The sequence below is a fragment of the Catharus ustulatus genome, chromosome 1 (genome assembly GCF_009819885.2).
Source record: "Catharus ustulatus isolate bCatUst1 chromosome 1, bCatUst1.pri.v2, whole genome shotgun sequence".
NCBI lineage: Eukaryota > Metazoa > Chordata > Aves > Passeriformes > Turdidae > Catharus > Catharus ustulatus.
In genome coordinates, this window is record NC_046221.1 from 30919265 (window position 1) to 30946330 (window position 27066).

Consider the following 27066-nt stretch of genomic DNA (forward strand, 5'->3'; position numbering starts at 1 on the left):
GATGTCATTCAGTTCATTAAATCAAGTTAGGGTCTTACAAATATCACAGGAACAGGAGCAAGGAAGCCCTAGAGAGTATGCATTAAGGAGATGAATGCATTTGTCATGTTTAGCATGGCAGAATGCAGGCTAGGGGTTATGATTGCTGTCTGTGAATATACCAAGCAGGGTAATACCAAAAAGGGAGAAGAGCTGTTGAAGTTAATGGGCAGTTGTTATCACAGGAGGACATCAACTGGACATGATAAAATGGTCACTGGCAATTTGAGGATTTCTAGTAAAATAAGCAAAATAAGCCTTACTAGAATGTCAGTGAGGGGAGGAAAAAATAGAAATAAAAAATAAAAATAAAAAAAACAAGGAGGAACTGAAGTATTATTGAGATTTAACTAAATATTTACTGTGGTGATGTGGTGTAGCAGCATTTACTATCTGAAAATGTTGCTTTGTCCCCTTTAAGACATTGCATTTTCCAACTTAGCTTTTTGATGGTGTTTCAGGTGCAGTGAAAGTTGAACATGCTTCAAAAAGCATTTTATAAGGAAATGGTAATTACTTACATAGCCTTTCCAATGTTGTAGTTTCTTTAGAAATAAGAATTTATGGAATTTCCAAACAAGAATGCGTGTTAAACGAAGAGTCAGTGAAACGGGCCGTTCTTTCTGAGAATCTAGAAAAGTCCTATGTTTACTGTAAAGCTGTGCAACCAAGTTGTATGGAAGCAGATGAAAATCCCTTTTAAATTGTGCTGTAGTATTGTCGAATTCAGAGACACAAGATACGGAAATAACACACTATGAGCTCCTTGGCCAGACAGTCACAATTCCTTTTTGCTGTCAGATTCCCAGAATAATCTTTGTATTTCTTGACAGTTTCAAAGCAAAATTTCCCCACAACACAAACAGAAAATGAACAAAAACCCCTAAACTCTCAACACCCCCAATCCCTCCCCAACCAAAAAATTCTGCCAGTCCACAGAAGCCTCATGGTTCTTCTAAAGCATGAAACTACAGTGAGAAAGTCTTGATACTATTCTATCACTCATCTTTGTGTGTGGGGTTGCCCACCAGGGCAAACTCATCAAGGCAGGAGCTTTCTGTGCTTATGTGTATCCCTGGGTCCTTTAAGTGGTGATGTTTAATGAATAGCATTTAAGTATCTGTCTTGATTTGTGAAGAAGTTTATTAAAAGTACAATGGAAGCATTAAAAATATTAAGAAAATTTTGTATACCTTTTAATTTACTGAAAAGCTTATGCTATGAAAGGAGCATATTATTTCTGTATTTAGAATTATTGGGAATAGAACCTTAACTGGAGTGATTTTTTAAAATAATAAGTAAAATTTTGCATATTAATTTTAGAATCTTAAAAACATAAAGTATATTAAAATATTTTATGGTTTTGAAGAAAAGGTTCTACCTATGAGAACTGGTAGACATACCTGGTAATGACATAGTAATGAAAATACCATTTTGCTTTAAGTTTAATGTTCATGTCTAAACTTTGCGTCTGACTCAACTGAGCAGTTGTTTCTGAAAGATGAGTAAATGAGTTGTTCTGTAAGTTTTTGTTAATACTTGTTGTGTCTAGGGCATGTTTTAATATTTAAAGTTTTAAATATTTAAAATATTTATTATATAAAATCCTGTAATGCTAGAATTACTGGAATAAGCTTTGCAAACTTACACCCATGGTTTATCTGTGCTTTTATCACACCACTTCTATCAGGTTTACTTATGGACAGACTGGAACAAGCCCTCTGTGAAATGAATCCCTGTGGGGGAGAGCAGATGACAGAGGCAGAGGTTCTTGTTACCCCAAGTCTTCTTCTTCCAGAGTTTTGTCTGTGTGCTCCAGTTCCCCTTCTTTGCAGCATTCCTTGGCTTTCTCTTTCCCTCCTCCTTGGGGTTGTAATGAATAAAATATAGTTTTCCTTTGCGTCACAGCCTAACCCTTAGCAACATAAGTTACATAACGCTTGCTGTTGCTATTTCTGTTTTCTGATGCTAGATCAGAAATACAGATCTCTGTCCTGCTCGACCTCCTAGGCACAGTTTTCAATAAAAGTGTCTGGGATAAAAACCAGTTTGACTTTTTTCCCTTTTTCTTCTTTCTGTATAGGAAGCCATTGAAATTTTTACCTTGTTTGTTATATGGAGACAATAACTGTTCATGGGTCTATAATTCATAAACTTTTTAGTTCAACTTAGCACACCAAAATTGTCAGGAAAGATGATATTGAAATACTGTGCAATTATAAGCTTTAAGCTTTGTGTGATCTAATGTGATTTTCATATGGAGCACTGAAATCTCTCCCAGTTAGAGAATCTGAACTTCCAAATCTTTACTGCATTTATCCTTGCACTGCTGGTGGAGCTGAAGTGCTCCTGTTCTGGTTTCATGGTTAAGGAAATTAAGTGTACAGTGCCTGTATGATTTCCACCATAATGCACTGGAAGATGATGTCAGAACCACAAAACCATTCCTTCTCTCAACTTTTAGGCATATTTTTGATAACTTCCTCATTATATTCAGCCTCTCAGTCTTTCTCTTTCTTGCCTGCCTACCACCCAGTCTGCCCCACATATATGCTGCAGTGTATCTTATAATCGTGTATTTACTTGAAAAGTGTGATAGTGCCTATTACTGTGTGAAAAATAAAAAATATACCTAAGCCACAGATTCTGCACTATTTATTGCCTTCCACATTTTTGGATGCAGAATTCTGCTGTTTTAAATTGCTGCCATGGGGAAAGACAGCTGCCACTTTTGCAGGCTATTGCAGTTAAAATATTCTTCTTTTAGCATATTTAACCATGAAGTTCTGGATATTTCTCCAAAATAACAGTGGAGACCCAGTATCTTGTCCAAATTCTGGCTCAGGAAGTTGCTATACATTTAGCCTATCATAAACTCATTAAGTAAGATCTAATTCCTGTCCTGGTTACCTGCTGTTACCTATTCAGCTTTCCATAGGAGACTGAGGTTAGGGTTCATTTCTTCTAAGAGGCTTTTAGCTGGTATAAAAATAATGCCAGGATGAATTAAAGATGTTTCATACAGACTTTCCCTGTTTCAGGTGCTCGAAAGAAAGAATTTATGGTTTTCTTCCTCCTGTTTAGTATTTTCACATGTAGGCATGCATTTAGCAGAACAGTAACTTTTCAGTACAATTAACTATTAAAATATATCTGCTTGTTTTATTATAAATGAGTTTTAGGATTTAAATTGTGGCCCACTAACCACACAGCTTGTAAAATAGCTAATAAAGTACTAACTTCCTGGTTCACCATTTGTAACTTCAAGATATTTTGAAAAGTAGCTGGTATGGGCTTATATATTTTTTTCTATATAGGTAGTTTAACAATTATGTAAATGAAAAAAATTGCAAATTTAAATCTTGTTTTTTAGAAGATGTTCAAATAGTGTGTTCAAATATGCTACAGGATTTCTAGGATGTGATGGTTTATCAACAAAAGCTGTAGGGTTTAGAAAGGATTTTTTCAGCTTTTGTTTGTTGTTAGTGTTGGTAAATTTTACTAAGAAGCAAAATTAGATTTAAAGAAAAGATTATTTCTTTTTTTCCCCACAGTAGAACAAATCATTGTACTCATTTACTATCTTATAAGTAATCTTGTGATTCAGAAATGTAATTTCTGGCAAATTTGTGGCTCCCTTTGAGTCTTGGCCAATGAAATTTGATTGAAGTTTAGGTAGGAAAAAAGGTGATACTCCTGCCAAGTTTTTGTCAGTTTTATGATTTATAACTCTGAGCATTGGAATTGTATCCTTACCGTAGACCTGGAAACCAAGTAGAACTGATCTGAACTCCAGACAAGTCAATTTTGAAAGGGCAAGCAACAGACTTCCTTATGCCAAAGATAGCTTGCATGCTGAATTATTTAAGCATATTATTTGATCACACATAAATGAAAAATAATATTTTTCACTTTGGACCTTTTTTGTATAGTAGGGGAGACACAAGGTAATTTTAAATTTAGATGGCTTTTGTTAGGTGAATGTGAAATATCACACGTTTAAATATCATGGTGCTTGGTATTGAGAAAAATGTTGTGTGCTGCTTTTATTCCTCACGTATATTTGTTATATATTGATTGCAATGAAGAGACTATTTTGGACTCCTGCAGCAGTTCAGGTAATGTGTACCACTTCTGCACTTTTCTCTTGTTGAGTGTAAAATATGTATGAAGACATGTCTGAAGTGTAAGTACAGCGGGGCCCTTGGGAAGTTCTGGAGCTGTACCTTGAGTAATTTCAGTCCAAGACTGACAGAATATTTACTGGTTTATTTTTGGTTTGTAGGTCTGTTTTTATCCATGGTCTCTGAAATGTTCAAGTAGGATTCTTAGTAGAACCTTAATATTGAAATTTCTCTATCTTGATTATGCCAAGAATATAAATACGTCCTCATAGTCTAGCAAATGTGTATGGCTGTATTGTAGTAAGTGCTTTGGTGGCAGCCACTGTAGGTTCTATTAAAACATTTTCACAATTGTTTCAATAGAAACACTAATGTTTCTATTGCAACATTTGGTATTAAGGCACTTTTAACCTTTGGAATCATCTGCTTTGGAGATGAAAACTTCCTTTTCCTGTTCTTAGCCTAAGCATTTTTGGGCAAGTCCTATGTTTCTTCCTCCCTTAAATAAAATTTGTTTCATACTTGAACATCATCACAGATGGATAGACTTGTGCTCTCTCTGCAGTGTCTGATTGTATAGCTGATGAGCACGTATTTTATTTGGTTTGAATTTGGGCTAAAAAAAAGTACTGAATGGAAATGGAGGGGTGCACATGCACAGAACTTGTAGTGCATCCTGTGCAGGTCTGTGGTGCTGCTGAGCTCTGGTTGCAGTCACAAAATCTGCATACCTGGAAATATTTGATTTTTAGAGATTTGTAACATCAGTAAGCAATCTGTATCTGTACAGCACTTACATTATTGACTCTCAAAAGCCCAGGGAATGGCCAGAACCTGACTACTTACCCTCATTCTGTTCTCCTTTTTTAAATATTGGAAATAAATTTTCAGCCTTTTTTTCCGCCTTCCTTCCCTCTTTCTTGCTAAAACTTACTCTGGTAAAACTTTTATTCCCCCTCAGTCTCTTTTTTTCTTCTTTCACCAACCATAATCCACTAACATTTCTTTAAAAAGTATTCATTGTGGTATGATTTATCCTCTTGTGAGAGCTTCTTCATAGTATTTTCTCTCTCTTGAACCATGAATAATATTTTTGAGGCCAAATCAAGAAATGCCTGTCTTCTGTGGCTTATTGGTTCTTTCAGTAGCTTTACTTAAATATGTAGATGTATTTATGTGTTTCCACATTAGCTGAAAATATGCTTATGAATCAATGTACCATGTCTTCTGAGGCTGAAGGTTGGTTGTTACTAGTTCTTAAAGTATATTTAGCTTTTTTATGGAAAGTAAAGGCAGCTCCTGGGTATGTTTTATTGGTAATTTTTCTGCTTTAAAAGATGTTATTTAAAATGCATTATTTGTATTTGTAGTGCAGCCTACACAGCAGTCAGTCTTGCCTCATGTAACATAATGACAACTTTAGAACTAGTTATGAAAATTCTGAATTTTATTTTCTCCTGTATCTCTGAATTCAGAGCAATCCTTCACAAATTTTATTACTAAAATGTACAATTTTTGCTATCTAGAAGTGTATCTATTTACAAAATATAAAGTTGATGCATCTTTTATCTTCCTAGAAAAATAATTAATTGCATTTTTTCCTTGTGTTAATTAACTTTCCATAAACAATTTTCCCTTGACAGTGTCAGAGATTGCAAGTGCAAAATGTTTTATAAAATCTTAAGTAATGGAAATAGATAAAGTTGCATGTAGATGCATGGGTGTGTATATTTAATACTTTCTCCCACTTAAAATGGATCTTTCACCGGTATAAACAGTTTAGCTTATGTTAATGATTTAGTCAAGAGTTTAATATTAAACTACTGTTTTCTCAATAGTGCCCTCCTTGTGTTAGCTGGTGACCTTCGTGTTGAAGCTTAGCATTTGTTGCTGGAGCAAGACCACCCCCCTCAAGAGAACTGTTGTTTTTGTACCGTAATCTAGAACAGACAAGCAGAATTTATAAATCTACTGAAAAGGTTATGAAACGGTCTCAATTGGCTTTGACTGCAAACTTTGACCTGTTTGGCCGGATTTTGGAAACCATGCCAAGATTTGATTTAAAGCAGCTCTGGGAAACCCTTTAAGATTAAATTCCAGGACTGCATGGCTGATGTGCTAGTGATATACTTGTGATATTAGACAAGTGTTGCTTCAATACAGTTTTAGGCTTGAACAGATCATTCACCTAAAAGTAAAAATTATCTCACGTCTGATTCAAAGAAATTTGTTGCATCTCAATATGATTTTAAAAACTCTGTTTAAAATTTGGCATCTTGATGTTCTGTTCTGTACACCTCTCAGTAGTGAGCTACCCTGAATCCTTTAAAAAAAATTGCTATGCTTTTTCTTTGGGAAACAAAAGGTAGGGAAAGGAAAATGTTCTAAACACACCATATTTTGATGTGGTTTCCATGAGGCTTTTCAGATAGCAGTTGCTGAAATGGTTTTATTCAACCCTCGAATAACACGTGGCTGGATTAGATGAATTTTGAGATGGAAAGTTTAATTATAATATTTTCACTCCTTTGATAATAAGAGACATTTGGTGTGTGAATACTCAGGTTTCAGTGGAGAGAAGTCTCTCCAGACTTCACAGCTGAGCACCAGCAAATGTGCATTTATATCAGAAAAACTTCTATATTCACTCAACACAGAAAAAAAGAACTTTTATTTATTTTTCTCATTTACTTTGTTCCTTCTGATGACTTGGAAAAAAGAAATTACTTTTTTCCAAATTTATTGGTTTCTAGATTTGTGGAAAATTGGTTTGGCTGAGCTGAGTACTGACAGGATACCCATTGATGGATGCTACTCTGTCCTATGGTCAGACAACTGATTATTACATAAGATATTTAGAGGTTAAAGGCTTTTTTATTTGATTTCGTTGTTGCTGATTTTTCTTTTGAATGTTTGTATAAATGTTGTAGGTATGTCACTTCTTTCATGAATAGCGGAAGTGGAACAGTTTTTTTCTTATCACCTGAATGTAACAGTTAAAGTCAGAGATAAGAAGCTGGTAAATGCTGATGTAAACATTGTTATTTAATTTATCTTTGTAGATGCAATGCAAAAGCAACTGTCTTTTACATTTGCTGTCTTGGGTGCTAAAGCATTTCACAATCATAAAGCAAATGTATCAGAATATATAATTTTTTTTTATGTCTAGAAAAATCGATTAAATTTCACTATCTAGTTGTCTTTGAGATTCAACTTGTACTTCAAATCAGGGAAGTCTAGGCAATGGAAATGATGCTCATGGCTGGATATAGGATTAAATGACAATCATTAACCTACTTGGAAAGCAGGTGCTTACAATCAAACCCTCCTGCTAAAATTGTGTAACAGATGTTTTTTGGTTTGGGGTATTTTTGTTTGCTCATCTGGTTTTTTATAAGTATAAGCAAATTTGCTTTATTTTTGATGCTTTAAAATTATTAATGGGAAATTGAGAAGTAATTTGATACTGAATATATTCTAGAGTATACCTACAGATTTTTCCTCTTTAATCTGTGGGAGTATTCATGATTTAATTTTGGGTTTAGGAAAATTAAGAGGGCATAGCCCACAATGAATTCTGTTTAATTCAGAGATTCAAAGACTATAAAGTAATGAACTATGGAGATTATTTTGTCTGATGACATGATTATGATAGGCTATGAGACCTAGCAGAACACACACGGCTGATTTAAAGCTAGGTGATGTTGACTGCAATATTGCTTTTGGATGAGTTATGCTTTTTAAGATTTAGTTCTCCTTTCCATTGCCTATTATTATATCTCTAGTTGGTAGTTCTGAGGCCATGTCATTGTGTGGCTAAGTCTGTTCAGAATTGCTGCTTAGCAAGGTGGTCCTCCCATGCTGTAAGCTTCCTTGTATCTGGTAACCTTCACTTTGACAGTACAATAGCACACATTACAGGTGTGCATCCTGATATCTGGGGTAGTTCAGTGACAGAGACTTGGGTGGCTTGTAGCAAGCACTGACAGGCCTGTGATTTATCTGTCAGAACAAGGTATGTTTGAGTTTGTTTCTTTTTTATCCAGGAGTTGTATATCAAATTACGGATATACAGCTCTAATTTCCACTGTATCTCTCATTTTTACTAATCCAGATTATTGGCAGTTTTCCATGTGCCTTACTTGTAAACAACTTGATTCCATCCACATTCTGATTTCTGCAAAAAGTGTAGATTCCAATTCAGGAAAATGTTTAACTTCACACGTAACTCTTGTGAACCTTGAAAGTTAAGAGGAATATAGCCACCAATGCATTGGCTACATTTGATCTTAGGAGTTTTGATAAATTTTACCGCTCAGACAGTATTTTGTCCTATCAGACACTATAAAAGAAAAAAACCCACTTGTATTTAATGACATACAGTATTTTGCAGAATGCCAAGGGTGATTAAGCATCTTTACTTGCAACTTTCACAGATGAATGTTGACTTTTGCAATAATCATACAATATAAATTTTAAAATGTTTTCTTCTACTGCCTGTTGGCTTCGGGAGTGTTTAGTGAATATTCTATATATCCTTTTGAAATAATGCTGGAAAAAAAATTGGCAAAGTAATCTATTCACATGAATTTGCAACTTTACCTCTGTGTGGCCTGTTGCAGGACATTTTGACTACCTTGTAGGAAGAACAGCATTAGGGTTTTAATTTCAAAGCAAATCTTTGGATGCATTCTGATCTGATAAATCAGTTACTGTATCTTTAGAACACATTTTTCCTCTGTGGTGCCTTAGAGGTATATTTTAATGAAAACTGTCTGGCTTGAAAGTTCTTAGCTGCCATGATAGCTTAAAAAAGATGTGAAAGGCATCATTTATCTTGCAGTTGATATATGTAGTGTAAAATATCACTTAATGTAATTTAAATTGAGTGAATAGAAGTTCTTCAGGATTCTTGGCTAAAATTTTGAGCAGTGAAAAAATGAAGGTTTTCAGTAGGTTGAAAAATCATTTGAAATTAAGGCTGAATATCCCATTATTATGAGAAACTTGTATTTTTCAGAAGTGCAGTTGTTTTTATAGATTTTGTTATATGATAAATTTCCATTGCTTTGCAACATGAAAATTTTTGGGATTGGGAGGTAGTGGCCTTTAGTTTTATGGTAAAGATTTAAGGTACATTGCTCAAGTAATTTTAAGCTCTTTAGACACTACAGACCTACTCAGATGAATTTCAGATCTGAAGACATTCCCCCCCACCCTTTTTTGAAGCAATGAAAAGTAGGTAAAGTCTGAGTTATGGATGATCTTTGTTTATGTAGTTTTATTTGACAGCATCTTGTTTATTAGAAGGATGCAGAGATGGGGATGTCTTTTAGGAACTTCATAGCAATATGGTCTGATTCTTCATTTCTTAGTCACTGGGTAATTTTTTCTTTCAATTAGATATATTTGTTATCTGAATAACGATGATTCATTGTTGTAGTATTTTATCAGAAATTGGAAAGAGTGCCTAGTTGTTTAAAAGGTTAAAATTTAACTATGACAGAAAATACCCACACCTTTTTGTTTGAAATACTTTTCTGGGTTTTGTTGGGCTTTCTTACTATGCAGCATGCATTTAGGGTTCATGATTGTTTCCTTGTTTTCCCTAAAGGGAACTTTAGGTCTAGAGCAGGATTACCTGTCTGATGAACCATAGTTTCATGTCAGAAATTAGGTGGAATAAGAATAAGTTGAAGTGTTTTCCTAACCTAACACGGAGTTGGTATCATCACAGGAGGATGGCCTAGGAAAACAAAAGTGCGCTTTATTTGTCACAAGAGTGACAAACTAGAAGTGAGTCTTATAGTAAAGAGTAGAAGAAGAAAAAAAAGGTATAACATAATGAGACTTGGGTAGATTGCAATAATACTGATTTTCTTGTGAAAGTATTATATATAGAAAAGAAAAGAATGACAAAACTGGAAGGTTCACCCTAAAGGTGAGGAAAAAATTTGACATGGAAACAAAAATTTTTCATTGGATTGACTTTATTGTATGTATATATTTTATTTTTTTTAATACATTTTTTTCTTACACAAAGTAGTAGATCAATGCCTAAATTTCCAGTGAGCCTTTCAAAGATTGCTCAATTTTATTTATTTTTTTGTTTTCTTTGTTCTAGTTGCATTAAAATCTTCTAACTCTACCAGACCAGAAAGAAATGGCATTCAGGAAACCTCTGGAACAGGAAAGTGTGGAGAAGGGATGCAGATCCTGGAAGGAGAACTGCTATTGCAGGTATGTTTTGCAATAGACGTATTGTGCAAAGATTTAAATTTTAGAAAAACCCACCTGTAATTTGCATACTATATGCTCACTGATGAGATACAAGAAGTAAGTTTTCTTATTGTCAAATTATTTTTTCATTTTCTTTAGGGTAATACTAAATAGCTCTTGTATTTTTTGGTAGTAGGGACTTTAGAGTAGATGTTAGAATATGGGCTTCTCTTCAATTTTCTAAGTAATTTGTTACAGGGGGGAGTTCCCATCTCTTTACATCTGTTGTCAATGAAGATGGTAATATAAAGGGCCAGATAAGTTACCAATTTACTGTAAATTTGGTGACTAATTTTCTGAAATAAACAATTTCTTCTTAAAAGACTTAGGACTTGCTGAAATTCCTTGCTTTCTCAGTGGTTTGGAAGAACTCAGCATACATATTGTAGATCCGGTACAAATTTTAAAATACTTTGAAAACGTGTGTATTAACTAATGGAAAATACAAATTTTAAACTAGTAGGATTTTTTGTAATATTTTCTAGCCTATTTTAATGTCCTAGAGGGTCAAAGCATATGGATAATTCTATACTACCAAGTTCAGATTAAACTCAAGATATTACAAATATAGGTAAGCTGGGACGTGCATTTCATTTTCTAACCTTAAAAAAGTATGACAAAGAGCTGTTGTGGAGTTACTGCCCTATTTATTTTAATCAGAAAAAAACCTAAAAAGCGAAAATATATTATTTATATCAGAGGCATCTATTTCATCTGAAATACAGGGTTTTTATGACTTGTGAGTGGAAGTTATATGAGCCAACTCTTTTCCAGTATGAAAATTAAATGGATGATATAGTTATTACTGAAAATCTTGCCTCTCCTGGGAAGTACAGTAATTTCTCTATTATAACCTGCACCATTTTGACTAAAATTTTGGTCCGAACCTGGAAGTGCGGCTTATAATCCGGTGCAGCTTACATACGGACAAAGAACAGAAAGTTGCTGGTTTAGGAGGACAGGTGTCTGCTGAGAAAGGCAGGAGCTTCTCTTTGAAATGGAGAACGTAAACTCCCTCCCTCCAAATTATTAGAATTTTGAAATCAAGGAGCTTTCAGGCAAAGATATGGGAATTAGGAATAACAGTTCTTTTCTAGGGAAATTAAAATAGAAATACAGTACTAAAAAGAAATAAACTCCAAACTCTGACAAAGTCAGGGTACAACCTGACACCCCGTCAGGCAGGATGTTGGTAGCAGTCCCATTAAATGGTGGCTGCATCCTCCTGCAGTGGCAGATGTGGTTCAGTTGGAGCAGTGCTCCTGTAGAAGGTGAAGTTTCCCTCCGGGGGTCCAGTGGTGATGTGGAGAAATCCGGTTTTCCTCTGGAGTCCAGTGGAGAAAGGGGCTCCCTTAGTGTCCCCAAACCTCTGTTTTTATTTTGGTAAGAAATGTTGGGCTCTTCCCCCTGGCTGGAGCAACTTCCAATGGGATGCAGTAATTTTATCAGTCACACAGTGGGACTCAATGAGCCATTAGCAGAAAATGACTCGCTGGAGGAAGGATGAGTTGTGAAAAGATAAAGAACAATGCCCTGCCTGGTTTCAATGGATGGCCCATTAGCAGAATATCTGCCAATGAGATAAGGATCACTGCCCCCACCCTCAACAGATGGTGATAGAATAGATACCTTTTATCACACTCTGTATTGTATGGACAAAGAATGAAAAGTTGCTGACACCCGGAAGTGCGGCTTATACTCAGTGCGGCTTGTGAAATTAATGTAAATGAACTGAATGTCTTAAATGAATTTGTTTTGTAAATATTTTATATATATGAAAAAATTTATGAGAATGAATATGCAGATAGAGTTTTCTTAAGTTATTTAACAAGTCATGAGTGTGATGAAATTGGGAATTTTCTTGAAGATAGTGGCAATCAGTAAGTTATAAATATTGAGAAAGTTCCTCCCTTCCACTTATGCTTAGAAGTCTTTCACTGGTGTCAATAAATTATTACTGGTGATGAACATTTCCTTTTTATTATCTCCCTACTATTTTGGTTTTGCCAAGGTGATATAAACACCTGTTATTTGTATTTTCTTTTATATGTTTACCAGATTTTTGCTTGCTTCCTAAACAACAGAAATTGTCTTTTATTTCCAACATAGAAACTGTCTTATCAATTCAATATATTGTGGAAGTAGAGATCAAACACCTAAATGTGCCTTCCTTAAAATGAAGCTATGTTTCCTTTAAAATTATTTAGATTATTTCAAATTCTTAATCTAAACACATAATCTGTGTTTAAGATAAGAAGACAAATGATGACCTCTAAGAATTTTTTAAAACAGAATTCTCACCAGTAATGAACAATTTTGTAATTACAGTAATTTCACGAATACAAGCCGCACCAATTTGACTAAGATTTTGCTCCTAAACCGGAAATGCGGCTAATAATCAGGAGCGGCTAATACAACCTCAGAAGTGCCTGCCAGAGTCCTGAGCCGAGCAGCTGCAAAGTCGGCATTTTGCGATTGTTACAAATCGCTACTTTGTTGCACCGCGGGTGGAGCCTGGCTCCCTGTAGGCAGCACGGGGGGCGGGGAGAGAGGCGGGAGAGCTCTCTTTCCTCCTCTGCCACAGCCCAGGGGAGAGACGGGGGGGGGGGGCACCGCCATTGCTGCGGCCCGGGGAGGAGAGGGGGGACCCGGGCCGGCCCTACCACGGCCCGGGGAGGGGGGGGGAAGCGCGCGCCGCCATTGCCGCGGCCCGGGGAGGGGGGGGGAAGCGCGCGCCGCCATTGCTGTGGCCCAGGGAGGGGGGGGGAAGCGCGCGCCGCCATTGCTGTGGCCCAGGGAGGGGGGGGAAGCGCGCGCCGCCATTGCTGCGGCCCGGGGAGGGGGGGGAAGCGCGCGCCGCCATTGCTGTGGCCCGGGGAGCCGACAGGAGCCCCGCGCAGCCATTGCCGCGGCTCGGGGAGGGGGGGGGAGCCCCGCGCAGCCATTGCTGCGGCTCGGGGAGCCGACGGGAGCCCCGCGCAGCCATTGCCGCGGCTCGGGGAGGGGGGGGGAGCCCCGCGCAGCCATTGCCGCGGCTCGGGGAGCCGACGGGGTGCTTTGTCCCCGCCCGCCGCCGCCGCGGCAGGAGCGGGGAAACTCCGTCCCTGCCCGCCGCCGGCGCCACGGGCGCGGGAAAGCTCCGTCCCCGCCCGCCGCCGCTGCCGTAGGAGCAGGGGAAGCTCCGTCCCTGCCTGCCACTGCGGGGCAGCGCCGACCCGGGGTGACCAAGCCCAGTGGCAGCGCCGGCCGGCCCCGAGCGGCAGCACCGTGCTGGGCCACCTGGCCCCGTCAGCGGCCCCTAGCGGGCCGAGCCTGCACAGCCTTAGCTCAGCCAGTAAACCCCGCCCTGCCACGGTTCTGTTACTAATTGCACGCGGGTCCTCGCTGCGAACGACAGAGCGGCTTATATTCGTGTGCGGCTTATCTATGGACAAAAACCAAAATATTTGCCAACACCCAGAGATGCGGCTTATAGTCAGTGCGGCTTGTATTCGTGAATTTACTGTACCTTTTTATTAGGAGCATTGAGAGTAATCTTTAGAGGCACAAATATTATCTTCAGTTCTCCAGAATAATAAATGCATTGAGAAATTACAGTATGTCTTTTAAAATAATTATTTTTTGGATTGCATTTTGCAAAAACCTCCATCAGAACTCGTCTTCCACTTATTGGTATATCCAGATATATGCGTTTTACAGAATTTTTGGCTTAAAGAATGCATATGGCTATCTCAGAAACAATCCTGGTTTGAGATTAACTGTGTACCAGGGCCACTGCAAACTGTGATTGAATTCCAGGTACAGAAGATGTATGTAGCTCTGTATAAAATGGACCAGAATAACAAATTTTAACATTTGAGACAAAGTTGGATGTTGTGCAGCTTGCAGATTTTTTATATCAACCAGCTGAGGTGAAATGCCCTGCAGAATGGGTCAGGAGAGGACACGAGCACCTGCCACTGCGGCATTCTGCTCCCGTGAAATTACTGCAAACTTCATCAAAACCAAGGATTCTGTGTAACCACTCGAGTTTTCTTGGTTTGGCTATGCTATTTAATTTCAGATTATTATTGATTTTTTTTTAATCTCATTTTTATTCACGTAAATTTTGCTAAACTTATAAAGAGTTTTGTAGAGCTAACAACTGTTTATGAGAGTAGATTAAATAATATCTACACATTAAACTGGAGTGGTTCACAGCATTTAAAGACCAGTCATTTAATTGGATATTTCATTTATATTTTATTACTTTATTGCAGTAAGATATGGGATATCCTTCACTTAATTCACATTTTCTATGTACAATAATTCTGCATAAATGAAGAGGTTTTTTTAAAAACACGTTTTGAGTATGCTGGCCAAATTTGCCTTTGAATGCAGCTGAGGAAATTAAGTGGCACAATATACTCAATCCAGCCCCTGGAGACTGCCTTTTGTTAAATCTTGACTGAAATCCATCCGAAGTAAATCGGCACCTTTCAGATGAGCTGCCAAGTCACAAATGTGCTGTTTGCTATCACAACAATTGCCATGGACTGTATTGATTGGGAGTTCAGATAAATGCCCTTTGCGTGACTTTGAGTGTGGAGCCGCCTGGTCTGCTGCTCCACAGAGGGGGAAATCTCTTCAAAAACACTGTTTACTCGCAACAGTCCGCTTTTGCAGAGGTTTTCTATTTTAAGTAAACTATAAAATGTTTTCTTGGACTATATAGAGGATCTTGATGGCTTGATTTCCTGTCCACAGTGGCCTGTCTGCGCTATGAATAGAATGGATTTTGGGACAGGATTTGTGGCATGGCTCTCGTTTGGGCTGTGGGCAGCTGGGGATGTCCAAGGCTTGAGACAGCATAAGCATTGTGAACTATGGTTGATTTTAGATAAACATATAGATCTTCATACTGCTGTCCCTCATCTTGTGTAATCAAGAGTATTTAAAAGTCATCAACATGGTTTGACTTCTCTGCTGAATTTTTTTTAAAGCTTGGTTTTTTTTGTCAGATCCAGTTTTCTTCATTTTAACGTGTATACTGTAGAGAGATGCAGTGAGGAACCCTTCTGTTTGTGCTGTTAGATAATGATGTGCTTTTGCATGCTTCTCATTTTTTGGGGGGAGTACAGTATAGGTAGACCTAGAACCACAGTAATTATCTGGAATTTTTTCTCTGAAGCTGACAAATTGCTGTGTTTCTTCCCCAGGCATTAAATGGATTTGTGTTAGTTGTTACAGCAGATGCTCTGGTTTTTTATGTCTCTTCTACTATCCAAGACTACTTGGGATTCCAACAAGTAAGTTTATTTCTTCTATTTTTTTTTTTTGAGGTTTTGCTTGATTTCAGAGAACATCAGTATTCATATTTAGGGTCTTAAATTTTTTTTGTAGTAAAAATCTTAGTTAGGTACTTTAGGTTGAATTACTTTGAAACCATATTACTTTTCTATCAGCTTACGTAGCCAGGATGTCAGGCCAAACACAACAGGAATATAATTTCCAAGTTGAGTTAGGCAAGATAGGAAATTTTCACACTTAATTATTCTTTACTGGAACAACTGTTTGAAATTTATACTGTGGTGTTACCCAGTTTATGATGCTGAGTGAGACATAATTCAATGGGAAGGTAATTATTTTAATAGAAAACTTTCATGAAAAATTATTTCCATATGCCTTGAGATTTATAAATATCAAGTGACTAATTTTGGTATTTTTAGAATTTGTTCTCTTGCTCATGTTTATTTATTTAATTATTAATTTCGAAACAAACATTTGTTTTTTACTATTTATGGTGCAGATCACATATGGTTGACTTCATTGGGCTTGAAAACCAGGTGCCAAAGTACTAAAGTCTAAGGCATAGCAGGAAAATTCTGCCTTTGTTAGAAAACTCCTGGGATTACTTTAAGTGAAGATGATAGAATGAAGATGATAGTTACAGTTCTCAATGTATATCCATGAATACTGCATATTGGTAGATTCAGGTGCTGTCTAAAAATAATGAGAAACCTTACTTAGTCCTCAATTTCAGGTAACTGACAAGAGATTAGAGAAAGTTGGTGTAAAAGAAAATATTTTTTAAAACCTCCATTGTTATTCTTTGGGTTACATATTCCTTCAGTGTTTGGAGAATGAAAAAAAGACAAAAACTTGGAAAAAAAATTGGGCATAATATTAATGAAGTAATGCCAGTAAATCAAGTGCATGATATAGAAGCAAAGTTGCAAAAATTAGCATTTCTGGCAATTTATTCTGGAAAATACTGATTGTTTTATGAAGTTCATTATAGCAAAATTTGACCTAAGCTTCTGCTTTTGCCAGTTCGTCTCAATTATGTTAGAGCTACGTTTTATTTAGATATTTAATGTTAATATAATGGCTGTTTTTTTGAAACATGCCAAAATCAGGGATCTTAACCTTTCTCAATCAACTGAGTCTTTTCTTGAATAATCTGGGTGGTTTTTTCACCCCTTAAATTCCTTTAAGCACTGATCCTTTCTCTTGAGCCTTTGCCATTTAGATCACATTCCTAACCATACAGTTGGTAGTGGAATGAGGGCTTAATAATTACATGTTTTAACGCATCCTTAGTTAGTGACAAAGCTTTCAGGCAAAGAAATCCACTGTTTATAATCTGCTTGGCTTAGTTTTGGGAGTAGTTTGGTTCAGGGTCTTTAGCTTCTTTTGTATTCCTGTAGAACCTATAGTGGGTCAAGTCAAGTACTAGCTTGTAAGTACAGTAATTTCACGACTATAAGGCGCACCCTTTTGACTAAAATTTTCCCTGGAACCCGGAAGTGCGCCTTATAGTCCGGTGCGCCTTATCTGATGGACAAAGTTCAAAAAAATTGCCTACCCGGAAGTGCGAGCTGCGAGCCACGGGGGGAGCCGGCAGGGCCATGGCTGCCAGGTGGAGGTGGGGCGGAGCAGGGGCGGGCACGCCCCGGCCCTGTGGAGGCGGAGCCGCCCCTCCAGAGGCACGCCCCGGCCCCGTGCAGGCGAAGCCGCCCGTCCAGAGGCACCCCCCGGCCCCGTGCAGGCGGGATGGCCCCTCTAGAAGCACCCCCCGGCCCCGTGCAGGCGAAGCCGCCCGTCCAGAGGCACCCCCCGGCCCCGTGCAAGCGGAGCCGCCCCTCCAAAGGCACCCCCCGGCCCCGTGGAGGTAGAGCCGCCCCTCCACAGGCACCCCCCGGCCCCGTGGAGGCAGAGCCGCCCCTCCACAGGCACCCTCCAGCCCCGTGGAGGCGGAGCCGCCCCTCCACAGGCACCCACCGGCCCCATGGAGGCGGAGCCGTCCCTCCACAAGCACCCCCCGGCCCCGTGCAAGCGGGACGGCCCCTCTAGAGGCACCCCCCGGCCCCGTGCAAGCGGGACGGCCCGTCCAGAGGCACCCCCCGGCCCCGTGCAAGCGGGACGGCCCCTCTAGAGGCACCCCCCGGCCCCGTGCAAGCGGGACGGCCCCTCCACAGGCACCCCCCGGCCCCGTGGAGGTGGAGCCGCCCCTCCACAGGCACCCCCTGGCCCCGTGGAGGCGGCACGGCCCCTACAGAGGCACGCCCGGGCCCCGTGCAGGCGAAGCCGCGCGTCCAGAGGCACCCCCCGGCCCCGTGCAGGCGGAGCCGCCCCTCCACAGGCACCCCCCGGCCCCGTGGAGGCGGAGCCGCCCCTCCACAGGCACCCCCTGGCCCCGTGCAGGCAGCACGGAGGGGCGGCGGCCATAGCCCGGCCCCGGAGAGGCGGCACGGAGGGGTGGCGGCCATGCCCCGGCCCTGCCGGATGCAGGCGGGCCTGGGGCCCCGCGGCACCGCCCCTGCCAGGTACAAGCGGGCCCGGGGGCCAATGACTGCCGGGTTGAGGCGGGGCCTTGGCCAGCAACCGCGTGGAGGGAGCTGGGGGCGGAGCCTCGCTGCAAAAAAAAAGTGCGCCCTATAGTCCGGTGCGCCTTATCTGATCTACAAAGTTGCGAATTTTGCCAATTCCCGGCAGGTGCGCCTTATAGTCCGGTGCGCCTTATGGTTGTGAAATTACTGTACTTTGTTTTACCAATATGTAAAATTAAATAATTTAAAAAGAACCTAAGCATAGCATTTCCAGGTCTTCTTAGGTAAAAGCAGGCAAAAAAATAGTTGACATAATGTAATTTTTTTATAGCAGTATTTTTTATTATTGTTTTCCATGTTTACATGCGTGTAACTGAACTGCTTTTTGTGCTGCTAAAAATTGTTTCATGAAGTTTTGCCACCTGCATGTGATTGTATGTATTTATCCCTGAGCAAAATGTATTTTGCTATATCCATGACAACATTGTCAATCAGACAACTTGTATAATATTGTCATATAATTTTCTTATTGTCATTCTTTCACACCCTTCTCCTTTTGTTCATAGTCAGATATTATACACCAGAGTGTATTTGAGTTGATTCACACAGAGGATAGACCTGAGTTTCAACGACAGCTACATTGGGCTTTAAATCCTGCCCAAACAGGAGATTCTGGACCAAGTGTACAAGGTGAGAACAGAATTTATTGTCTGCTTGTTGGATTAGTTGTTTGGTTTTTTGGCTTTTAAAATTTATCTATGTAAAAAAGTTTAGATAGTTTTAGGCAAATAAAGGAAGAAATAGCATCTTTCAAATTAATTTGAATTTTATGGACATATTTAGCTAACAGTGAGAATTACTACTTTTTGTACTTTAAATAAGCACTATTATTCATAGCACAGCACCATTAAAATACTAATTATACTTTAAATTGGAAGACTTTAATTTGGAGCATAAGGGACAATGTTTCTTACACTGATCTGTCTAAGGATGTGCTAGTTAGTGTTTCTATAGGGAATAGTACATTCATTTCCACATAGACCAGTACTTCTCTTGGAGATAAAAGGGGAAGAGAAATTAAAGATTAAATAGATGAGCCTTTAAGATCAAGTAGTTAGAGCAGAGTTGTCACATGTTACTGGCTGATGCTTAAGTGAGCTGCTATATTGAGAAACAGCTAAGGATTGCCTTAGATACACATTGCCTGTGTATCAGAGCAAAGATATGTAGGTACATGTAGTTGTGTGTAATATAGGAAGCATGTGCCTGCATCATAATGACAACAAAACCCAGACAACTGCTCCATTTTAATGTTCCCTTAAACAGTTGTTTAAACTTGTAGGTAAAATCTTCTGTTACTGTGACTTGATTATAGGAGCTTTATTAATCCATAAAAAGTCAATTTTTAAAATAAACCTTAAAGTAACTTACAGTAATTTCACAACTATAAGGCGCACCGGACTATAAGGCGCACCCCCCCGGATTCGGCAAAATTTGCAACTTTGTAGATCAGATAAGGCGCACCGGTCTATAAGGCGCACTTTTTTTTTGCAGTGAGGCCCCGCCCCCAGCTCACCCCGTGGGGTTGCTGGCCGAGGCCCCGCCTCCACCCGGCAGCCATTGGCCCCCGGGGCCGCCTCCACCCGGTAGGGGCGGTGCCGCGAGCCACCGAGCCACCCTGGACCCGGCAGCCATGGGCCCCCGGGACTGCTTCCACCTGAGAAGGGGGGTGCCGCGGCCCCCCAGCCCGCATTCACGCGGCAGCCATGGCTCCCCAGGACTGCCTGGACCCAGGAACGGGGCTGCTGCCGGCCCCCTAGCCTGCCTTCATCCGGCAGCCATGGGCTCCCGCGGCTGCCTGGAGCCAGGAGCGGGGTTGCCGTGGCCCTCCTAGCCCACATTCACGCGGCAGCCATGGCTCCCCAGGACTGCCTGGACCCAGGAACGGGGCTGCTGCCGGCTCCCTAGCCTGCCTTCATCCGGCAGCCATGGGCTCCCGCGGCTGCCTGGAGCCAGGAGCGGGGTTGCCGTGGCCCTCCTAGCCCACATTCACGCGGCAGCCATGGCTCCCCAGGACTGCCTGGACCCAGGAACGGGGCTGCTGCCGGCTCCCTAGCCTGCCTTCATCCGGCAGCCATGGGCTCCCGCGGCTGCCTGGAGCCAGGAGCGGGGTTGCCGTGGCCCTCCTAGCCCACATTCACGCGGCAGCCATGGCTCCCCAGGACTGCCTGGACCCAGGAACGGGGCTGCTGCCGGCTCCCTAGCCTGCCTTCATCCGGCAGCCATGGGCTCCCGCGGCTGCCTGGAGCCAGGAGCGGGGTTGCCGTGGCCCTCCTAGCCCACATTCACGCGGCAGCCATGGCTCCCCAGGACTGCCTGGACCCAGGAACGGGGCTGCTGCCGGCTCCCTAGCCTGCCTTCATCCGGCAGCCATGGGCTCCCGCGGCTGCCTGGAGCCAGGAGCGGGGTTGCCGTGGCCCTCCTAGCCCACATTCACGCGGCAGCCATGGCTCCCCAGGACTGCCTGGACCCAGGAACGGGGCTGCTGCCGGCTCCCTAGCCTGCCTTCATCCGGCAGCCATGGGCTCCCGCGGCTGCCTGGAGCCAGGAGCGGGGTTGCCGTGGCCCTCCTAGCCCACATTCACGCGGCAGCCATGGCTCCCCAGGACTGCCTGGACCCAGGAACGGGGCTGCTGCCGGCTCCCTAGCCTGCCTTCATCCGGCAGCCATGGGCTCCCGCGGCTGCCTGGAGCCAGGAGCGGGGTTGCCGTGGCCCTCCTAGCCCACATTCACGCGGCAGCCATGGCTCCCCAGGACTGCCTGGACCCAGGAACGGGGCTGCTGCCGGCTCCCTAGCCTGCCTTCATCCGGCAGCCATGGGCTCCCGCGGCTGCCTGGAGCCAGGAGCGGGGTTGCCGTGGCCCTCCTAGCCCACATTCACGCGGCAGCCATGGCTCCCCAGGACTGCCTGGACCCAGGAACGGGGCTGCTGCCGGCTCCCTAGCCTGCCTTCATCCGGCAGCCATGGGCTCCCGCGGCTGCCTGGAGCCAGGAGCGGGGTTGCCGTGGCCCTCCTAGCCCACATTCACGCGGCAGCCATGGCTCCCCAGGACTGCCTGGACCCAGGAACGGGGCTGCTGCCGGCTCCCTAGCCTGCCTTCATCCGGCAGCCATGGGCTCCCGCGGCTGCCTGGAGCCAGGAGCGGGGTTGCCGTGGCCCTCCTAGCCCACATTCACGCGGCAGCCGTGGGCTCCTGGGACTGCTTCCACCCGGGAATGGGGGTGCCGCGGCCCCCCTTGCCCACATTCACCCGGCAGCCGTGGGCTCCCGGGACTGCCTGGACCCGGGAAGGCGGGTGCCGCGGCCCCCCTTGCCCTCGTTCACCCGGCAGCCATGGGCTCCTGGGACTGCTTCCACCCGGGAATGGGGGTGCCGCGGCCCCCCTTGCCCACATTCACCCGGCAGCCGTGGGCTCCCGGGACTGCCTGGACCCGGGAAGGCGGGTGCCGCGGCCCCCCTTGCCCTCATTCACCCGGCAGCCATGGGCTCCTGGGACTGCTTCCACCCGGGAATGGGGGTGCCGCGGCCCCCCTTGCCCACATTCACCCGGCAGCCGTGGGCTCCCGGGACTGCCTGGACCCGGGAAGGCGGGTGCCGCGGCCCCCCTTGCCCTCATTCACCCGGCAGCCATGGGCTCCTGGGACTGCCTGGACCCGGGAAGGCGGGTGCCGCGGCCCCCCTTGCCCTCATTCACCCGGCAGCCATGGGCTCCTGGGACTGCTTCCACCCGGGAATGGGGGTGCCGCGGCCCCCCTTGCCCACATTCACCCGGCAGCCGTGGGCTCCTGGGACTGCCTGGACCCGGGAAGGCGGGTGCCGCGGCCCCCCTTGCCCTCATTCACCCGGCAGCCATGGGCTCCTGGGACTGCCTGGACCCGGGAAGGCGGGTGCCGCGGCCCCCCTTGCCCTCATTCACCCGGCAGCCATGGGCTCCCGGGACTGCCTGGACCCGGGAAGGCGGGTGCCGCGGCCCCCCTTGCCCACATTCACCCGGCAGCCGTGGGCTCCCGGGACTGCCTGGACCCGGGAAGGCGGGTGCCGCGGCCCCCCTTGCCCTCATTCACCCGGCAGCCATGGGCTCCTGGGACTGCCTGGACCCGGGAAGGCGGGTGCCGCGGCCCCCCTTGCCCTCATTCACCCGGCAGCCATGGGCTCCTGGGACTGCTTCCACCCGGGAATGGGGGTGCCGCGGCCCCCCTTGCCCACATTCACCCGGCAGCCGTGGGCTCCCGGGACTGCCTGGACCCGGGAAGGCGGGTGCCGCGGCCTCCCTAGCCCACATTCACCGGGCAGCCATGAGGCCCCAGGACTGCCTGGACCGGAGAGGGGCGGTGCCTTGGTCCCCCTGGCCCGCCTCCACCCGGCAGGGGCAGTGCCGCGGGCCTCCGGGCCCGCCCCCAGCCAGCTGCAGTGGCACTTCCGGCTCCCCTCACGGCTCTCAGCTCACACTTCCGGTTTGGCAAATTTCGCCGCTTTGTACATCAGATAAGGCGCACCGGACTATAAGGCGCACTTCCGGGTTCGAGGGAAAATTTTAGTCAAAAGGGTGCGCCTTATAGTCGTGAAATTACTGTAATTTTTTTAAAAAATAGAGGATGGAAATGCCATGATTTGATAGAGAAAAGTTACTGTGTTTGTAATATACCTCTATATATTTCAGGTTTTCATGTAGTAGTCAATGCTGTTATATCATCTCCAGATCAGTCTCCACAGGCCTGCTGCACAGCTAGTTAATAGTAGAGTTCAGTACAGCAAAGAATACAGTTCTCAGAAACCAGATTTTCATCCTGTTTGCTTCAGAGTGAAATTGTGCTCTATGGACCTTAAGCAAGTGCATATGCATTTAGAAAAGGTGTTCGAAAAGTGTGACACCAGGTTGGATTGACCTCAGATTTGACTGACCGACACGAGATGCTAAGCAGGATTACAAACAATTCTTTGATTTCTACCTTGTATTTCTAGCTAGCTGCTAGTTGTGCCCCATTCCTGAAAGAATTTGGGACCTAGGTGGATGGACTTTGAGCAATCTGGTATAGTGAAAGGTGTCCCTGTCCATGGCGGGGGGATTGGAATTAGGTGATCTCCAAGGTCCCTTCTATTGCAAAACATTCTATGATTCAGTGATCACTTTCGAGCCTCATGTAGCATAAAATGTTTGGATGTTGAAGATTTTTAAACTGAATTCATATTTATAGCAAAGGATAATGCTATGACCATAGGATCCCCTTCATTTTTGCTAATTTAATCCATTTCTGTTTTAATACAATTAGCTATCATTTTGTAGATATTTATAGATAAAATTGTGCTCAGGCTCAGATTCCATCCTGAGTCTGGGAACTGATTCTGCTCCAGTTAGCCTGGACTGGTAGTTTCTCACTCAATACTCTGGTATGCTGCTAGACCACTGATTTCCTCAGCTGTTACTGTGCTTCCCAGACATGCCTCCCAGTCCTTGTCTTGTTCCCAGAGAAGTTTGCAAAATTCTGATTTTTCAGTCTCAAGTATCTGCTTTGGGGCATTAAATCTGGATTATCTTTTGAACTTTGCATGTTGCGCAACCATATGGTCTTGAGTTTAAAGACAAGCACTTAATGCACTGCATGTTCTGCACATTGCTCCATGGCTTTGATGAGATCCAGTGTGAGTTTCATGAAGGATATGGGTTCTAACCCCTGTAGTGTTAACTGGTAGTTTTGCTCTAGGGATTGTAGATGCTCTGTAAGATTTTTTTGCCTTCTTACAGTGAGTCACTTTAAGATCCTGGCAGTAAAACCTTCCTGCCTTCTGTCTGCCTGGAAAAGTGCAGCGGTGTTGTTTTCACAAGTGTAGGAGGTTCAGTTTTGAAGCCCATTGCCTCCTGTTTTGAGTTCTGTTCATCCCCTGTCAGGAGCCACTTCTTTCACCACAGCTTTGCTCACTCTTGGGAACTGTGCATTTTACTATGGAACTTGACAAACTCCACAGGATCCAGCTGGACTTGTTGAACCTTCAAATTTCACCTCTGTATTTACCGAAAGAATAATACTGAGTTTCTCCTGTGGCAGAAATACTGCAGTACACACCTACCAGTGACAAGGATGTCAGCAGAAATCCTGGCACTGCTTTTTGAGTACCAGATCTCTACCCAGTCAGAGTTGGCATTTTCAAAATATTATTTAGGATTTTCAAGTTGTTTCTTTGATGCTCTTTCTTCATAATCATTGCTTTTCCAGAGAGCTTCTTAGAGAAGGTCCCTCTCAGAAGTGTTGAACATTCTGACCATCAATTAAGCAATTTATAACAAAAAAATCTGCAGCAGTAGTGAGTAAGGAAGTTTGCTTTGTCTTTTGAGAACCATCCACAAGATGAATGTGGGAGTTTCTTGTTTTCTAATTTCAAAGTTATATGGTAGCTGTCTTGGACTACAAATACCTGAGTTTTTCTAGAACAGTCTGCCTGTGGGATCTCTTCATGATGGTGACTGGCCAATACAGTTCTTTAGATGGCTGCAATTTGAGATTATGCCTTTTTGTCACACTACCAGCTAGGCCAGGAAAAGGTTTCTTTTTCTCCATACCTTGAAGTTTATTCAGCGAAAATTGACCTTGCATGGCAGTTCTTTTAGGGAAAAAAGGTATCTCCTGATCTAAAAAGCTGGATAACTCAGCATACCTGTAAGATTTAGATGGCCTGAGGTTGCAAGGCCTGTTGGTAAGACATCAGCAATCTTGTTTGGCTCCAATTCAGTTCCTTGAATTCATAGGAGATTAAATTGAAATGGCTTTTGGTAATTATTTGTTTACCTTTGGGTTTCTTTTGCCAATGTTCTAACCTCTGAACCTATCCATAAGTTTTTCCAGCTGTTCATGAGTCACAATTATATTCCAGAAAATATAATGTGGTGTTTTATTAAGTGACATGGTCTCCCTGATCTCGTCTCCATGTCTAAAAGGTCAATATGGGTTCTTAAAATCGGTATTATTATTTTGTCCATACTTGATAATCGGTTCTCTAAGAGTACATGGACTGTTTTTTAAAATTAAAGATTATTTTATCTTTTTAAGCTGGATTTTTTTCAATTTTCTGCATGTATGAATTTCTAGGGAATTACTAGGTTTTTTTATATATATTGCAAACAAGATTGCCAAATTTGCAGTGAGTAGTCATGCACTGGTATCTCTATGTATGTTGTCTCATGTAAAACATATGTGTTCTATCAGAAGTTTATTGATTTACCTTCTGGTTTTACTTTATATTCCAAATATTTAAGTATGTTTGGTAAATACCACTTAGCAGCAAATGCTTGTCCCGATGAGGTGGAAGGTTACCATGTTGTTATCCTTGTTAACAATCACGGTTTTGAGTATTTTTTATAACAAACAACCCCCAAACCACAAGTACTCCAGGTGTATCTGGAGAGGTAACTATGGTGTTTTGATCAACAGAAATATTTTCACTATTTAGTAGGGTGATTTTGCCTTCGTTGGAGAAAAATGCTGATTTTTTTGTAGTGGTTGCTGATTTTTATTTATTGCTACTTCATTCACCTGGCTGTCTGGAAAGTAAGTTTCAAAGTTGGATACCATTACTGAGTTTTTGAATACTCAGTCCCTGTAGTTCCTGTGCCTTTTTGCAGATCCTGCCATTGTAGGACCATGGGTGTGTTCTCTGCTGAGAGCTCTCTTCTTTATAACTGGTGTAGAATCTAGGCTGTTGATAAAAATAATGAATAAATTAAAAACCCAAACAAACAAAAGCCCCAAAGGGAAAAAACGCTTAAAAATAAATTGCATTCAGTTTTCAAATACCATAGACTGTAAAACATAATCCCATCAGAAGAATTGATGCTTAACCTCAGTGTTACAGTCATTATAGGTTCTGAGGATGTTTCCAGTTTACATTGTTCTTGCTCAGGTCGTGACCTAACACTTTGTTTATGAGACGGAAGATCGTTTGTTATAGATAGCCTTCACTAGGTGTTCTTCTAAAAATAATCCTTATAAATAACCCTTTCCTGCAGGAGAGAATGGCTTTTCACAGCCAGCAACCTATTATAACCCAGACCAACTTCCTCCAGAGAATTCTTCCTTTATGGAAAGGAATTTCATCTGCAGGTTACGATGTCTCCTGGATAATTCATCTGGATTCCTGGTGAGTATGGAGTTACATAAAAACTTCCACGTACACTTAAAAGTTGGAAAGTCTGCATTATCCTAACATGAGGTGCAGCAAGTTACTTTATTTGTGAAGCCTCCAAAGATATCTGAGCTGCTTGAACCACTGTGTGTCAGTTAGTGACACTGAATATCGCCCCTTTAACATGGTCAGGTGCAAATTCTCTCGTTTCTCATGGCCCAGTTTCCTCAGTGATATGCAAATAAGCAACTGCTTTTGTAAAGTGCTGTGTGATTTGTAGATCAAAAAGCATTACGAGAGTGTTTTCTTGTATCAAGTTGAGTATCTTGAGATGCAATAAGTTATAGTGATTAAGAGGACCGTGGTTTGTCCTTATCTGGAAAAGTTTTTGCGTGTTCTTTTTAGTGCATTTTTTGTTAGTCAATTATTTAGATTTTAAAACAAGTATGAGTTTATCACCCTCTTTGTGATATCTTGCAAAATAGAATTCTTTACAATTGCAAAATTGAACATACAAATTTGCAAGAGAAATAATGAAATAATTATATGCATGTGTGCTCATTATAATATTAGAAACCTCCTTTGATATTTGATTTGTTTGGGGTTTTTTTTAGTTTTTCATGGAATAATCTTCCCA

The 27066-nt window shown here is 42.6% G+C and overlaps 1 protein-coding gene across 1 annotated transcript in view; it reads left to right on the forward strand.

The window, feature by feature from the left end:
- AHR (aryl hydrocarbon receptor) overlaps nt 1-27066 on the forward strand; it is a 67607-nt gene that overhangs the window by 27471 nt on the left and 13070 nt on the right. The window contains exons 3-6 of the mRNA XM_033064745.1: nt 10288-10403; nt 15641-15730; nt 18820-18943; nt 26314-26444. Of these exons, the coding sequence (XP_032920636.1) occupies nt 10288-10403; nt 15641-15730; nt 18820-18943; nt 26314-26444 (461 nt within the window). The remainder of the gene's footprint in view (nt 1-10287; nt 10404-15640; nt 15731-18819; nt 18944-26313; nt 26445-27066) is intronic.